At 41.9% G+C, this 17,543-nt stretch overlaps 1 protein-coding gene across 4 annotated transcripts; it reads right to left on the bottom strand.

The window, feature by feature from the left end:
* Positions 1-1,726: 1,726 nt before the first annotated feature.
* On the bottom strand, positions 1,727-15,337 carry abhd17ab (abhydrolase domain containing 17A, depalmitoylase b). 4 transcript variants are annotated; one of them, XM_079504970.1, is made up of 6 exons: positions 15,187-15,275; positions 14,455-14,507; positions 13,638-14,008; positions 11,489-11,683; positions 6,866-7,045; positions 1,727-3,732 (listed from the first exon to the last, which is right to left on the bottom strand). In XM_079504970.1, exons 3-6 carry the CDS (start codon positions 14,000-14,002, stop codon positions 3,507-3,509), a joined length of 966 nt encoding a protein of 321 aa, XP_079361096.1. In that variant the 5' UTR covers positions 14,003-14,008; positions 14,455-14,507; positions 15,187-15,275; the 3' UTR covers positions 1,727-3,506. The 4 variants fall into 4 exon arrangements, with proteins under 4 accessions (XP_079361096.1, XP_079361097.1, XP_079361095.1 ...); XM_079504971.1 differs by lacking the exon at positions 14,455-14,507 and having other exon boundaries at positions 15,187-15,337; XM_079504969.1 differs by having other exon boundaries at positions 14,434-15,318.
* Positions 15,338-17,543: the final 2,206 nt, after the last annotated feature.

Genomic DNA, 17,543 nt, shown 5'->3' with positions numbered 1-17,543 from the left:
TTTAATCACTTCATCATCAAACCATCACTTGTAATTAGTCTAATCATTAGACTGATTACAATGATGTTCAGCATTATGTTAAAGTGCACACACGCACGCACGCGCGCACACACACACACACACACACACACACACACACACACACACACACACACAGTGTACACGCGTGTACAGTATTAGGATATTGGTATACACAGTATTCAGAGTTGTCTCTCTAGTCTAGGCCAACGTCATACCTTGGGGCTGTGGCGATTGTTTTGTCTGGGAATGGGGGTAGTGTGTAGTGTGTGATACAGGTCAAGCTGCACTAACTTTGCCATGTGCTGGAGGCATGTAGTGTTGCATCTGCCTTAATCCATATCCATGTGCCAGGCCATAAGAGCATTTGAGTGGGACACCAGACTATTTATGTAGTCCATTGACAAAGACACAGGAGTGTGTAGCCTATGTGTGTTAGGGGGAGGGTGGTTTGAGCTAGCTTAAGACCCATCTGTCTATTTCCCCCATCTCTTCATGGTGTAAGTCGGAGGTTGGGACAGACAATGCCTTGTGCTAGTATAATTAAAACAGATCATTTGGCAAGATAATAACCAAACCCATCTGTTAAACACGGGTAAAAAAAAAGTTACTGGCTGACATAGTTCTGGTGGTCACCAGTGATCCAACAGGATTTGCTGCCTATTGGTCTTCCGTATGGCTATACATTTAGCTGATCATTGATCTTTATTTACTGGATTTAATTGAGGTGAATGCAAAATTCTATGACATTGATTCCTTGAAAAGAAAAGGAAATACAATATTTCAAAGAGACAGTTACAGAGATATGGACATTATACTGTATATTATCAATTCATTTATTTACTATGCTCTTGAATTCTTGGAAAAAGATGATATCTTTGAAACTAAAAATAACAGGAAATAATAAACATGATATATGACAAACAATCCCAACTGGCCCTTCATCCACCACATCATTTCCCCAACTCTCACCAACATCTAAATGCATAAAGATCCATATAATTCATTTGGATACAAAAGAAGACATTTCTTTAAATATATATATTTTTAAACAAACTCTTCATTTCTGCTTAGAGCTTTTTGTCAGTCTTTATCTTCCCTTAAAGAAAGACACACACACACACACACACACACACACACACACACACACACACACACACACACACACACACACACACACACACACACACACACACACACACACACCTCTTTTGACATAACTGATGTGAAAAGTTATAATGCGCATATTCGCTAACAAATAAGCATCAACATTTACAGTAAACACCCACAAGCCTCTATGGTCTTTTAGAAACAGCTTTGAAGGAACATGTGGCATTCAAAGGTGTTCCTCTGTTTGTTAACACACATGAGATTGCTCTGGAATTTGTTGAGGGAGCAATCACACAAATGCTTTTTGATTTCATATCCACATACCGTACATAGGCCTACAGTACTAGGACATGACGTTGGTTCTGGGGAAGCTAATGTACAGCCAACGAATAGCATCTGTAAAGCTTTGGTTTCTAATCAATATACAATTTATCTTTGTTGTAAATCCCTATCCCGCTTCAAAACAATCATAAACAATTAAGGGTTGAGGATTTCACCCTACTATGACTTACAAATGGCAGAGTTTTAAAAAGTATAGTTAAAAAGTAAGAAGTTAGACATTCAATAAAGGTTCGAGAGTTAGGAATTAGCTTACATATATGCAAAAATCCATATTTTATTAGAAAATAAGATTGTAGCGAGACAAATGATATAAAATCTCTAAGGTTCAAATTAAGTGATCACCCCCAACGATAAGAGCAAAAAGCAATTATTCACAGGTGTAATACAACATAGTTAAGTAAGAGGTTTGAGGGGTCAAAGGTCACACCAGCAGATATGAAGGTTCTGAACATATTCTACCAAATATTTTTAGTATAGAACTACCTGTTCTCCTGGCCTTTTGGGTTCCACTGAAATTAATTTGAACAACATTCAAGCTTAATAATAATATCATAATCTAAGTTTCCACTATCGGATATGTACCAACATGGGCCAATATTAAAAAAATAGTTAAGATATTGTAAACCAGAGTGAGAAAAGGACATGCTGTACATTTAGCATGTCATAGTGGCTGAACAATAATCAATAATGTCATGTTAATAACCTAACCAGTAGCTAATGATCAGACATCCACAGCTCAATTACGGCTGGAGACGTGTTGCACGCCCCCGCAAAGAAAAATAAAACCCAAAGATAACCACAATCCAATTTCAAATGCTAAAATGTGAGTATTTCATTAGAGCTCTGTGCCGCAGCCTTCAACAGTCATTAAACACACATAAACAATATTAAACTAATTAAAAGAACAGTAGTGCAGCAATGTTTAGTTCTTCGTTTTAAAAAGGAAAACAAGTGTTCATGTGTTTGCAGGGTTGGGGCAAATTCCGGTGAATCAGGTCCATTCCAAAAGTGAAACGAACATTCGTCGATGAGGATAACACTCAGTTGGACATACTGCAAGATGTGTCCTTAATGCTCAGTGTTGTCAGGGCCTTCATGAAATGAGTGAATAAAACCAGGCTGGGGGTAGAACACAAGGCCTGGACAATGTCAATGCCCCTACACTGTCTCCTGGGATGATAGAAACTAGAGTGTAAGAGTGGTGCTTTGCTGGCAGCCATTAACAACAGGTATGAGACATAAACAAGGGTCAAATCCAAACAAAAAGGACAGTGCAGCTGCTCACAGGGACCATTTGTGTTGAGAGACTCTTGAACCTCTGTCCTTCCAAATTCAAAGGAGTGTATCCCACTGCCATACCAGGCAATGGTCACACATTGTTGTAGTGAAGACTGTATGTTCTCTGAAAACTGGAGAGGAAGTGCTGGTGTGCTGCAGCAGAGAGGGTCATGACACCACCATTTCCATCAGACACTCTTAAAAAGGGAAACTCAGCTCATATTAACATGAATCCTATCGCTCCAGTCCATTGTGAAGCGGACATGTGGAAATCTGATGGAACACTTCCCAATGTGTTCTTGAAAGCCAACGCTGGAAAATGGCTGCCAGGTGACATGGTTTAGTTTTATATGCAGGCTGGCTCATGTCAATTTTCCAACACAAGCTTTGGAAAATACATTTGGAAAGTTTTGTGCTAGTGCAGTTACCCATTATCAGAGTACTTGGATGTCACTATGACATCAGTACTGTGGCATCAGGCATTTCCCAATTTGGGCAAAAAGCAATAGACAGACACAGACACACACACAAGGATTTCTGAAATGTTAGATTATGACAGATTTTCACATGTTCCCCTCACAACAGAACACTAGGATTCAAATTAAGTACAGTCAAGAAGTTTCCCTTTAAACAAGCTGATCCAGACCTGAATGGAAAATATGCTGCTGGATATGAGCCAGGAGCATAATAGAAACATTGATGATGACAGTGACAACAATGATGGTAAGGATGATGGTGATAGTGATGAGGTGCAACGGTCAGGCATGCGGCACTGCCAACTCCTGTCCTATGAAGCGACGCAGGCGCTCCAGATATTGGCTGTATAGTTCAATGTCGTTGTGTCCGGCTCCTTCCACCCAGAGGGGCTCCACAGCCTTGGGGCAGCGCTCGAACAGCGCCAGGCCGTGAGAGAAGTCGATCACTTCATCCTCCGTGCCATGGATGATCAGCACCGGAGACGTGATCTTGGATACCTTTTCGATGCTGAGACAAGCAAGCATAGGGTAGAATGGGTGAAAAGAGGTCAGAGTTTAGGATTATTAGAGCATGCATTTAGGAATCTATAACAAAGAGGCATTACATTAAAACATACTGTGAACTAAACCTGGGATTTCCTAATTGTTGCAATCATGCTGATCAGTTGTAAAACCTTTTTCACATATTGTCAGCTATTTTAACTATAAGAATGTAAGAAAAAAGTCCTTCTGCACACCTACAATGGACAGTCAATCTCACTTGTCAGTCTTCACTTGAGTTGAATACCCAATACCCATTCCTAGTCCTACAAACAATTCAACAATTCTGTTGAAATTAATTCCTCCAATAAACATAATGCAGAAAAAAAATAGTCAATAAGGTAGGATATTATGAACACACAAATTCACTGTTTCTGAAATCGCATACATTAAAGTTTTTTGATTTAGTTGATTTTAAAACAGCACAAATATTATATAAAGCAAGACATATACTGCTTCCTGGCAATATTCAAAAAAGGTTTAGGGATAGGGATGGTAGGTATGAGTTGAGAGGGGAATTAAACTTTAAACAAATAGGTGTTGGAACTACTTTGAAGAGTACAGTACAGTATGTGTGTATATCTGTTCACGGAGTAAAGCTGTGGAACGGCTTGCCTGAGCTTATAAAGCAAAGCATAAACCTAAAGCAATTTTTTTTTTAAAAGGCTCAAACAGGCATTATTGGATAAATACAACCTGGAATGAGTGGGGGATTGAGTCATCTGTTATCCTGTGTAGTGTATTGAAGTAGTCCATTTTGCATTTGTCTTTTTTTCTTCCTTTTCCGTTTTTTTGTTTTGTTATTGTTTTGTTCTGTTCTCTTTTATTGTTTATTTGTTGTTTGTTTATTATTTTGTAACAGAATGTGATAAGGATAGGCACCAATAAGCTATAAGCTTCTGCCTATGCCTTTTCGATCACTTTGAAAGAAAATGTTAAATTGTAAAAAAAAGATCGAAATAAATATTCATTCATTAATTTCATTCAATTACATTCTAGCAGCACTTACAGCTGATGGTGAGAATCCAACGTGTAAATTGTATATGAGGTGTTAAGTGTGTGTGTGTTGAGAGAGAAAGAAAGAAGCAGAGCAACATTGAAATAATCATACAGACTGATCCCGGGGAAGGCAGCCGGCCAGGGACCACGCTCGAGAAATAGGCACAATACAAGAACACTGGAGGCTTTCTCACAGCACACTGTGGAGAGGCATTCCCTGGTCTACGCCATCTCCTCTCCCCACCCAATGGTACCATCTGCGACTTAACTGTGCAAAGGCTGGCACAGCCTCCCATTTACTTTGTCTCCCATTAAACGAGTGTAAATTAGGACAAAAGCAACAACACACAGGGGGGCCCTTGATTATTTCATTCATGCACGCCTGCAATTGTCCAAATCTATTGAGCAGTATGAGGAAGACTTATACAGTAGGATGATTCATTAGTGTCATATAAAGACTGTTATGGTTATCTGGGTTTAATCAGGTGAGTAATCGACGGCCTACCTAGTGGGGGATTCAGATTTAACTACCGGTATATAAACTGAACATAATCTCACAAATACCGGTAAGAATGACTGTTGCACTGTTAACAACTCTTGCTGGCTACATATACAGTACATACTCATAGTGACCAAACATGAAATTCTGTAGAAAATACAAGGAATATTAACACAATCCCACCACGATTAATTAAAGAATGATTACTACTGTATATGCCAGGATATCGCCCCGTTCAACCCTTATTTTGAAGATCCAAAACACCGCGACCGGATGTTGTGTCACCTTAATGGTGTGTGTTGACTCTCGACCGGTTGTTATTCTCTGCCTTGTGCATGAGAAGTACTGGCCGGCGCCATTACTGCGACTGCCAGGCTCCGTGCAATAAGCATTGTTTTGACCAGAAATGCCACCTGGGAGGGGGATTTGGAGACTAAAGCGACTGAAAGCGTGCGTGCGCGTGCACGCGCAACCAAGATGGCGTCATGGCGCAGCCCAGTGTCTAAGCAAAACAGATAGCCATCCGAAGCTAATGTGAGTAGCCTTTCCACTAGATCGGATCAAACACGTTTATACAACTGAAGAAACGTAGCCTACGTATTTTGGCGGAGTCGCTTTCCGACAAATAACGCAGGCTACGTTTTTTGGCGGGGAAATGGTTAAGACTGCCCAGAGAAATGCATTGAAAGCTAAAATGCTGCACAGTAGAGAGGAGTTGCTCTTAAAAGCATGGCCCTTTGACTTGAACAAGTACTTTCACAAATGACACTGCAAGTTCATTTCAACTTGCCATGTGGCACGCACTGCCAAGCCTATTAATTGTGTGGAAATGCCAACAGGAAGCCGACCGCTAAGTGAACTCATGAAAGGACACAATCTAAGAGGGAGCAAGACAGAACTAATGACAGACTGAGGGACAGAGTGAGAGACAGAGTCACATATCGTTGCTGTCGGGCAGAAACCTCTTATCTCCATAATTAACTTTGTGTTTTTTCACAAGTGAATGCCCTACTTCAGGGGTGGGCAACTGTGACGATGGAGAGGGCCACTATATTTCCACACTCACTCCCTAGGGCCATACATTACTGTCATAGCAAAAATAGCCGATCTACAAGCTCAAAACGCGTCGCGCTGCGACGCGTTTTGAGCTTGTAGATCGGCTATTTTTGCTATATTCAAATTGAAATCTTGAATAATTCTTTGCTATTTTTGAATTGGAATCCTGAAAATTTACATTTTTATGTAGTTTCAAATGCCTTTAATTATACTTGTGTTGAGCAATGAGCTACTAATAAAGCGGGCCGTGTTTGCATGTTATGGAATTGTAAACCAATGTTATATCAGTATTCTGACATTCACCTGAGGGCCACATTAAGTGAAGGTGGGGGCCGCATGTGGCCCCCGGGCCGCCAGATGCCCACCCCTGCCCTACTTGATTATACTACAGCATCACACAAAAGCATCATCAAGTAGCAGATCCACAAGCTCGAAACTTTTGAATTTGAACACATGAGGTTTCCACCCGACGATACAGAAAGATGAAAGTGTAGACAGCATAAGAGACTAAGTTGAGGGATGACTATCCACCAATCGGGAGACTCACTTGGGGAAGGCGTCAAAGCAGTAGGTCTTCTTTGTGTCAGGGAAGGCTACCCTCATGCCTGAGGTGAGAGGAGAGTGGAGTACCACCGCGGCACATTCATAACGTGATGCCAGGTCTACTGTGGGTACTGTTCCAATGCTCTGTCCATAGAGGATGATGTTCTCTGGGCTGATGCCATACCTGTTGAAAACAAGCATTAGAACAGAGATGTGAGATCGTATAATCTTAAAAACGTGGTGCAGTTCCAATATGCTTTGTGTGAACTAGTTGAGTAAATATTTGCTCTTTTATCCAAAAAGATTGACAGCAGAATGAGCAGATGAGTAACTGTGGAGAAAAGAATATAAGGCTACAAACACAAACACTGAGCGCTGTCGATGCTCTGCTGTGTCAACCTACCCAAGGGCAACAGCTGCAGTGAGGCAACTCCACATCCCGCTAATAAGACACTATCACACTGCAATGTCCTTGAGAGACATTTACCTCTACTCCCCCATCTCTTCAACCCCATCCCCCCACAAACCCCTCATCTGCATCCCCCATCCCCCCACAAACCCCTCCTCTGCATCTCTATGTGCCACTGCTCTACTGTCGCCTTCGTCTTTGCACTATCCCAGTCTCCTTTCTTTACACCTTCCATAACCTCACTTCGCAGCTCCCTACTCCGCCCTGGGGTTGCGCTACATTAGTGCAGCACGACTGGGGCCAGGTTTCTTTAGGGGACGAGTTAAGGTTATCAGAGGAAGGAGATATGCCAGATTGTCAAAATCATCAGTCTGTGGCTGACTCCTGAGTCATCTAAAGATAATTGCATAGTTAAAACATTCAGTTATTAAAGTTATTTATTGCTCAGTTTAAAAGTAACTTTTAGTATATAAGTCTAGGCTTGATGAAACCAGAAGTGGATGTCATGTGATCGTGCAAAGTTACTTCCTCTGAAGTGGAACCTCAGCCTGCACAAAAAAACAGCACCTGGTAGAGGAAGGCTGTCCTGTAGCTACGAGTAGGGTTGGGATCCTTCAGGATTTTAGCGATTCTGGTTCCTTAACGATTCCTATAGGCCAGGGGTTCCAAATGAAACCTTACAGTACTGCAACTCTGAGAGAGTACAAATGGTTCCATTGCTGTACACTCTCAGATGCTTATGGTGGTCCTTGCAATTAAAACTTTTGAGAACCACTGGTATAGTAATTGTATAGCAGGATGATGGACCCGGTTCCTCCGATTCCGGAATCCGGATCCCAACCCTAGCTAAGGAGCATGCTGAAATTGGGTCTCAGGGGGTGAGATGTATCTGACTGATCACTATATTGCTGCGTTCACACACTAGCAGTGACAAAAGCTACAAAATGACCAAGTGTGGCCAGCTACAATAAAGTCACCTTTGAAGAGTTGCTCAAGCCACAGTCACCAAGAAAAAGGTTAGGGTTAAATAGTACAGGGAACTGGTTAAAGGAAAGAATTTAGTTGTTTTTCTTCCTTTTACGCAAGAGAGCACGTATTGTGGTGGGGAGAATGAAAGGGAATGTAAACGGTGAAACAAAAACATATGATTTGCAATGACACTTTGCCGCGTCATTGCAGAGCTGAAAAAAGTTGAAGTCAGCTCAACCTTTTTATAGCAAATCACACCCGTCATGCAGTCAAGTGTTGGTTGTCACTTTGTGTTGCTTTCTTCCACTGAAAATAATAAATAATAATAATGATGAATAATTCCACTGAAAATGGCATGTAGCCTGTTGCTAAACGTTGATGAATCCCCTCTCCTCATATTGTAAAGTTCTTCCTCAGCGTCAGCAACACAGCTAACTGACAATGTGGTAATTTAACTCACTCATGGCCACAGACTAAATGAACGTTACGTGTATTTCATGAAATCCCCCATGGCCAGGAATGTGTTTAACGTGTTTTTATTGCTTTTTATTAATGAATACTCATCTCGATCATATTTACCGCATAGCAGGGCACTAGTGATGTGCGGGCCGGCTTTTTTTCATAACCCGCCCATCCCGTCCCGCCACGGGAGCCAACCCGCACCAACCCGCCCTACAAAACAATATATTAATCAACGACCCACCCGCTCCGCGGCCCGCAAAAAAAAGCCTATCAACTACTTTTCAACACGCAGCAAGTCCAGTCCATTGATTCAATTGCTTTCGATAGAGAGGAGAGGGGGGACTGGGCTATTTCCCCATCAATTTACATCTGTGCAGCATTTTGTTCATAATGTTGGCTTGGCTACTGACAGCAGATGGAGGTAGGAAGGAGACCTCAAAACAATAAAATAAGCAAATGAATAAAATAATAAATATATTGTAGGCTAAATTTCATATACCGAGCGGGCAAGAGAGAGAGAGAAAGAGAGAGACAGTGCGTTTACAATCAGTCGATGAAACGGGAGCGAACAAAACCAAAGCGCATACAGCCCCATATGGTTCGGTTTTTAGTAGGATAGACACTTTCCTGTGTCTTATAATTGTGTAGGCTACAATTCAATACATGAGAGAACAATAACAATGAACGACAGAGTATCATGTCCTACAACATTATATGGGACATCAAATTAAGTTGACTTGCACCGGTCGATATATCAGGATAATGAGGATATCATTGGCAGCTGTGCATACTACTTGCTAATTTGCTATCAAATAAGCAACACATTGAACAAGCTAGATGATTTCAGAGTAGAGATAGGAGAACAGGAGAGAGGGAGAGGAGAGTCTTGGAGACAGAATAGGAGGGAGAGAATAAGGTAGGCTACCGGAATGCTTTTTTTCCCCCTATCCTTTTTTTTGGTCCTTTGGTTTGTAGTAAAGCAACCTCCTCCTGCCTTATGTGCAAATACAAAACAGGTGGTACGCAGGGCTGTTGAGTGATATCCAATGAGCACTCCCAAAATCCTGACACTCCTGACACAAAATAACCCGCACAGAACTTCTTGACAGGAAGTAGCTCATAACATGTCTATGGTTGATTTTTATGAAACAAAAACTTTACAGATTATAAATACAATTAGATAGATTTGGATGAATGGGCGTCAATGGCTAGTTAGCATCTTGCTGGCAAGATGGCCGCGGTCTGAATATCGTCAATTGCGCTGAAAACCTTGACCCGTTCGCCCGCCCCGCGGGTTAACCGCGGGACCTGCGGGCAACGGGCCGGCCCGCGCATCACTACAGGGCTCCCTGTCGATCGGCAGCTCTGTGCTCAATGTGTTTTGCCTGTTTGAAGATGGCGGCGCTCACACAATACTGGGGACGCGTGACGCACTGGGGACGCTGATCTTTATAGCCCTTTATCTCTGAATTACGGCTCAGATCGATCGGATTGAACAAAGCGACTATGTTTAGCGGCTCAATAGTAAATCCCGGTTACGTTACCGCACGTTTAAAATATGAATGCTTCTAAAGACCCTTAAATAGGGTTATTAGCTTTAGCGCACGGTCGCTAGCTATTTTTAGGGGACCGGAAAAGTATTCCAAGAGAAACGAGAGTCTATGGTGGCAACAGCGCCCAGGGGTTTTAGTGGCCATTCACACAAACACATTTAATATGGTGAGCTGTATGGCATCTATAGCTTCAGCATACAGCTATATGCTTGGACATCGCTTCTCCCTGGCTGCACACAGATGCAGATGTTTTTTCCGCTTCGGTCGTGAAAAAGAAACTGTGCGCACTCTTATTGAAACGCAGTAGCCAGTCTGCTGTAGCCAGTTTTGGATAGCTTTAAAAAAGAAATACTGTTGCCGGCTTAATATACTCCAAATAAAAAGAACATTGGATGGACATTACTGTCAAGTATACGTCATGGAAAAACATTCATACTACAACAAGAGGATAAATTCTATAAAAAGTGGGATCTCTTCCTCCAGCCCACTGACAACGTATGAGGATTTCATTTCATGTAACCTGTAATATATGAAAAATGCAGCCTTTTGCGCCCTATACACAGGTTTAATGTTTGTTTTGTAAACGCCATTGACAGTGAAGGGATAATTACGTCATAATGTAACTCAATACGTCATATTGTCTCTTTATTGTTAATGGTGTTTAATGTTTGTGTTGGCACCGTTTGATTTACATCATCATCATTACATCACCTAATCAACATGAGTTAGACTTTAATATATTAGTGCCCCTCACTTCACACGGGTGTGATTTTTTTTATATATATACACACACACTGTACTGTACTGTACTGTACATTAGGGCTTGGACTTTAACTGATTAATTGAGATTATAATCGCGCATACGAGCAGACCGCTTTGCTTGGCCCAGTGGATGGGAAATTTTGATTTAAAAGACTCATTGATTCACTCGTATACCAAATTCTGTTTTAATTGACCAAAAAAAAAGCTTCTCAGGTCAAATATTGATATGTGATTAAAATGTGATTAATAAATTACAATGTTTCAAATTAATTCGATTTTTTTTGATCGAGTCCCAGACCTAACATTTTACTGGTTATTGTACATCATCAGGCACACTGTCGCCAACAACAGACAATAAATAAGAATGTTACAATAAAACACTTTATGCTGGCAACAAAACGTCAAATCAACCAAAACAGCATTGACAATACAACAGCATAATGGACATAGATCAGATCAGATCATAGCATACCGTGTGCGCAGAGCGTGCCAGGCAGCATCTATGTCGGCGTACAGGTTCTTCTCAGAGGGTTTGCCGGAGCTCACTCCGTAGCCCGAGTAGTCGTAGGAGAATATGTTGCAGTTAATGCGCGTGCCCAAGCCGATGTAGAAACTGCTCATCTGGCCCAGGTCTACTGCGTTACCATGGGAGAACAACACTGTGAATCTGAGAGGGAACACAGGAGGAAGCAAATATAGAGTTACGTGCAAAGTAAAAAATGTCAATCCTTACCATATAACCTAGGTCAGAGTACCTAGGTTATATAGTTGACTTAAGTACATGGTATTATGTTGCTTAAATGTACATTTGTTCTACTGAAAAAATATATAATTAATGAAAACAAACATCCATGTGCCTTTGAAAACACCATAACAAATGCATACCGTTTACTACCCTAAAAAGTATGGATAAATATGAATTAAGACACTGCAGGCTATTAAGGAACCTGTTGATCGTCTGACAGACCAGTTTATTTGCAATGCATCTACTGCCAAAAGGTCTGCGGGGTGAATAGCGCTGTGTAACAAGATTGGTTTACGGAGCTGGATCTATGTCAAGGGACTCTTGCTTCTAGCCATTTTGTACAACCTGAGTAGCAGGGTATCGATTATAAACCCCAGGTATTGTAGCCCTTTAGTTTTATTCATGAATGAATGTTGGCCTCGTCAAAGCAATCTGATACTTTTTTTTTACTCAGTGATTGTTTGAGCTCCTCACTTTATGGTTTTGTTTATAACCTTATGACCTGAGGTTTTGCCATTGGCCGTACTGCTCAGAAAATGGCATAACAATGAGGTACATATCAGGTCTAGTTTGGACTCATTGTTGTGTAACATTAGATTGGCATTATCTGTAACACAATCCTGTCCATGTCTTTTTAATTGATTTGGTAAATTAATGAGCTGTAGTCTAGCACAACAGATAGGGGATCAGGCTGCAGCCAAGTCCCCCATCAACATTATGAAATTGAGCTCATGTTGAGCAAGTTGGCAAGATTGTCCAATGTCCACTACTCTACGCAAATCGAAGCCTAAAAGGTTCACTAGCACAAATCTAGAGGCAAAAAAAACCCCCATTCATTTTCTTATCACATTGTGCTGCTGTAACACCCCAAATTCCCTTTGGGATTAATAAAGAAGCCTATATCTCATCACCTCACCATAAGTAATGGTAACATAAAAATGTCCATAACACTGCAGACAAAATAGGTGAAAACAATCCATATGAGAGGCGGGAGGAGAACAACTTTGAGACAGCTGACTCGACACAACAGTGAAACAAGTGCAGGAAGTAAAAAGAAAGAAACTGGAATAAGTGGAAAAAAGACAGACACTAAGTCTGGAGACAAGACACAGCAGGGTGTGGGGACATGTCTGAGGAAGTGTGATATACAGACTAGTTCAAAAGGTCACAGGAAAGAGTGAGCAGACTCAGCACAATGCAATTCATAAAGCCATCCATTGATTAATGAACAACTAGCCACAATTTGCAACTCTAGATTTTTTTATAATGGGATGAATCTAGAGTTGCAATACCCTCCATTGACTCCCCACTCCCCACAACGTTAAACTCACCAACATTGAAGCTGTAGTTCAAGCTTGAATTATCCTCTTTCAATCTGCCGAGCTTGTTTTTCATAAAAATCCCCCGTAGACATGTTATGAGCTACTTTCTGTCAAGAAATTCTGTGCAAGTGATTCTTTTTCTAAGTGCTGGAGTTTGGAAGCACTCGTCGTAAGTCACTGAACGGCCCTGCATGCATCTGTTTCGCATTTGCACATAATGCAGGAGGCAGCAGCGCGACCCCTTAATAAAAACGAGCGCTTCCAAACTCCAACATTTCTTCTTCTTGACAGAAAGTAGATCATAACATGTCTACGGGGGATTTTTATGAAAAACAAGCTCGGCAGATTGAAAGAGGATAATTCAAGCTTGGACTACAGCTGCAATGTTGGTGAGTTTAACGTCGTTTAAGACAAGCAGATCGCAAACGCAAATGGATGAGTGGGGAGTCAATGGAGGGTATTGCAACTCTAGATTCATCCCATTATAAAAAAATCTAGAGTTGCAAATTGCGGCTAATGAACAACTAGTGATTAGACCGGCGGAATTAACCCACCTGGCGGTTGGGGCACAACGAATGTACATGCAGCCGATTCTGTTGCCCCTGCTAGAGCGGGTGAGGAACACCTCTGTGACATCAAGCTCTCTCTGGGAGTACTGGAACTCAGCCCGCTCTGTCAGGTGGAGCTTCCACTTCCCCTCCACGCCCCCAGAACCGCCGCTCCCCCCTGCGGCCGAGCCAGTCCGAGCCCGTAAGCCCGGCCCGGTTGCGCTCGGCACAGGAGCAGTACCCGCCTCCAAGTCGGGCAAGAGGGCATACGTGGGCTCAGGAGGCAGGAAGGCGAGCTTGGCAGCGATGCGACCCGGACAGGGGGGACAGCAGAACAGGCAGCAGAGCTCACTGAGAGAAAGGCCATTCATCCTTATCTGCAGGGGGGACGGGACGAGACAGTAGAACAAGAGAATGACTGTCCTTATGACCCGTACTGTACATTGACCAACATAAAACAATGGCATAATTATAACAATGCCATAAGGGGTACAAGGCATGCTGTGTCTTGAGGAGCACCAGCAGCATTGAGAATTATGTATTTAGCTTATACAGTACTAAACCTTGGATCAAGAGTGACTAGGCCTATCATAGATGTGTTTTTATCAAGTGTGACTTTTGCTTAGATACGAAAGCAAAAGTCAAGACTAAAAATAGATATGAGAAAGTCTTGATCCAAGGCTAATACAGAACAATTAGGAAATAGCATTATTTTAAATGTCCATAACTTATTCCTCATGAAAAGTGAACAATGCACAGTATAATTCTTGACATAATTACAGTTTAACATAATAGCTATTACCTATTAGCAACATGGGCCTACCTGTTGATTGGAGCTTCAGGGCAAAGATATGTGGAAACAAAAACAAAAAACCACTGTCCAAAAGGTTAGCTAAACTGAACACAAACCCAGAACGTAAAGTGTCCAGTGAACGAAAGCAAAGCAAAACGTAGGCTAAAGCTAAGCCCACTTGTCTGACAGGACGTGTTATTTTGAACCTATGTGGTTAACTGTCAACTGTATAGTAGTTGCTGAAGTCCACATCACATCCATGTTTCCAGTTGCAGAGGACGATTTCAGAAAAAGCTTTGACGACCCATTATGTGGCTTAAACGCCGCGAAGAAATATTACAGATCTTCCTCCTGTTTAGTTTGTATTACTTGTAGTTTTAGCAATGTTGACACCGAGCATTCCTTTCCGATGCAATCTTTCTTGACCTTCTCGGGGAATGAGCGGAGAAAACAAACGAAATAAAAATATACTGGATAGGCTACTTTTCAAACTGCAACTAAAACGAGAGAATCGTCGAAGGCAATTCAAAATGTCAATGATATGACAACAATCACACTCGTGTTATTACATTGTTGTGTGTGCGCGCGCGTGTGCGTGTAAGGTCCAGCTATTAACGACACGGTCCGGGCTGAGCTAGCAGGACAACAAACACCGAACGAATGCTCTTCACTCGATGTCCATTAAGACTCAAAACACGGCTCCAAAAAAGTCGATTTGATTCCTTGAAATGAATACGAAGCGGGTTAATGGTTGAGTTTTACCTGGCAGACAAAACGGCTGTCATTATAATTAATCCATATGTATGTGTGTGTGTGTGTGTGTGCGCGGTGTTTTTCCCCTTCTCCCGTTTCACCGCTTCCGGAAGTGACAGCTGACAGGATGTGACGGAGACATTTTCCATTTCCATTGCCTCGTCATCATGGGAAAGTTGTGGCTCGTTTGTGTCTCAAATATGACAGTATAGTGAATATATATAGGGCAGGCTACTGTATGTTGTTAAATCCAACTTCCATATCACTCTACAACCAAAACTTTTCTCTTTGATGTTCTTATGAGCTTGTGGTTTAACAATCAATCAACACTCAACAGGTTGATGTGCTTCTACTGTGTATGGATAGTAAGATGTGTGCTTGAGCAAGTGATGAAAGTGGTTCTCAACGGGGGGGGGGGGGGGGGGGGACACGACCCTCAAGGACCCTGTCCCCTGGTGCTCCACGGTCCACCTCATTGTCTCCACCAGGCCGAAGGCATGGGGAGAGAGTATGTTTTGCACTCCGTCCGTCCGTCCGTCTGTGAACAGCTAATCTCCGGCACCGTTAACCCGGTCGATGCCAAATTTTGCACACACACTCCCTGGATGCCAACGATGAACCTCTGCCCCAAAATTTCCAGAACGGCCTGTTATAGCGCCACCAGGAGGCCGCTTTGTTCTAAACAAGTTTTTGGACAGTACACCTACAGATGTTGTCCAAACATCACGCAAATTGGTACACAGTCTCTCTAGAGCCATTCAACGAAACGGGTCTTTCAGATTTCTTAGACTCCATCCTGATTGGCTAAGATTGGCTTCCAAAGTTTACAGGAGTGCTCAGTTTCAAACAAAATGCTGCAAATCATGAACACATCGTGTGATTTCCGTGAAATTGTGCACGCACATTCCCACTAGGCCGAGGAAGAAATGCCACATGAACATTTTCAACTCAGCCTCATGGTGGCGCTATAACTGGCCGAAAAGTGTTTTTACCTCTAACTGCACGGATCTGTGGATAACTTTGTATGCCAACTCCCTAGACGCCAAGGAAAAACCTTGAATTTTTCACATCTGCTCTTTATAGCGCCACCAGGAGGCCGACATATGTAAAACACATTTTCTAATATTACTCCTTCAGATTTTATCCAAATGTCACGCAAATCGGTACACATGCTCTCCATAGTCATGTGATCAAGACGGGTTTGTTTGATTTCTCATAATCCACCCTCATTGGCTACGATTGGCTTCTAAACTTTTCAGGAGTAGCCCGCTTTGTACCCGTTTTGTACAAATCGCCACAACTACTCAACGCAGCGTCCGATTGTGGTGAAACTGTGCATGCATATTCCCACTAGGCTTTGGAAGAAATGCCACTTGACAGTTTTCAAATAAGCCTCATGGTGGCGCTACAACAGGCCAAGCCGCGTCTCACACACACACACACACACACACGTTTATATTGCTCTTAAACATTTTGCCAAACATCACACACACACTGTGACCTGTGCCCAGAAGGGCACTTTTTCTAGTTTACTTTGAGAACCACTGAGAGAAAGGTAGGAGTCAACTGTAGAGAATAGATGGTGATGAGGTGCTCATGGAAGGGAAACCTTGTTCCAGGAACCACCTAGTTGGTTAATAGTAGGCCTAATACTTTGTTTGGTAAAGGAGGAACTTCACTGAAGCACAGGTGATAACAATAAAGATGTCACAAAAAGTGTAAAACTTTCAACAGAAACTTTCAATGCACTTGGTCTGACGATCCAACTTGGTTGCTTTCATTTGTCTGACAGCAGCCAGGTCAGCCAGGAATGTAGCTTAGGTCATGTAAATTGGATACAGATGTTAATACCTGCAAAAAGGCCCAATGTAGAGAAGGGGCTGCCGCTGATGTGGCAGTGGGCAGGGCTCCCTGCTGGTACTGTATGAGCTACTGTTATATGTGCGTAGATAGAACAATCCGGTCTGCTCAAGTCTTTGCGATTACCTAAATGTGTATACTAGGGCTAGGCTAGTAAACAACATGATTTTGACAAGTACACGAATATGCATCTGCCTTAAACCATAGCCTGGCCCAATATGAACATTTGTTTCATTAAAAATAGCATGCCAATAAAGAATACTAGTAAAAGTTTGTATGCTTTTCTTTTAAAGAAAACTAACAAAAGTTAATAAATAAATAAATAAATAAAAAGGAGCAGATGCCAATCATTATTAGTGTACTGTAGAGGTAGTTAATAGCTATACATAAATGGAATGGTTAGTAACTACATATTTTTTTTATGTATAAGGTAATGGGTTATCCTAATGGCTATAGAGCATACACACAAACCATGAGTATCGGGTTTTAGTATGAGTGAAGGTATT

This window comes from Electrona antarctica, assembly GCF_951216825.1.
Source record: "Electrona antarctica genome assembly, chromosome: 7".
Taxonomy (NCBI): domain Eukaryota; kingdom Metazoa; phylum Chordata; class Actinopteri; order Myctophiformes; family Myctophidae; genus Electrona; species Electrona antarctica.
The sequence above is the reverse complement of the archived record's forward strand: the minus strand, read 5'-3'. Positions and strand labels throughout refer to the sequence as shown.

Coding starts and splice junctions, on each gene's coding strand:
- abhd17ab (XM_079504971.1), bottom strand. CDS start 14,002: ATGAATGGCCTTTCTCTCAGTGAGCTCTGCTGCCTGTTCTGCTGTCCC. Junction 7,046..11,488: donor TGGCACGCTCTGCGCACACG/GTATGCTATGAT, acceptor TGTTTTCAACAG/GTATGGCATCAGCCCAGAGA. Junction 3,733..6,865: donor TGCTTTGACGCCTTCCCCAA/GTGAGTCTCCCG, acceptor TGCTTGTCTCAG/CATCGAAAAGGTATCCAAGA.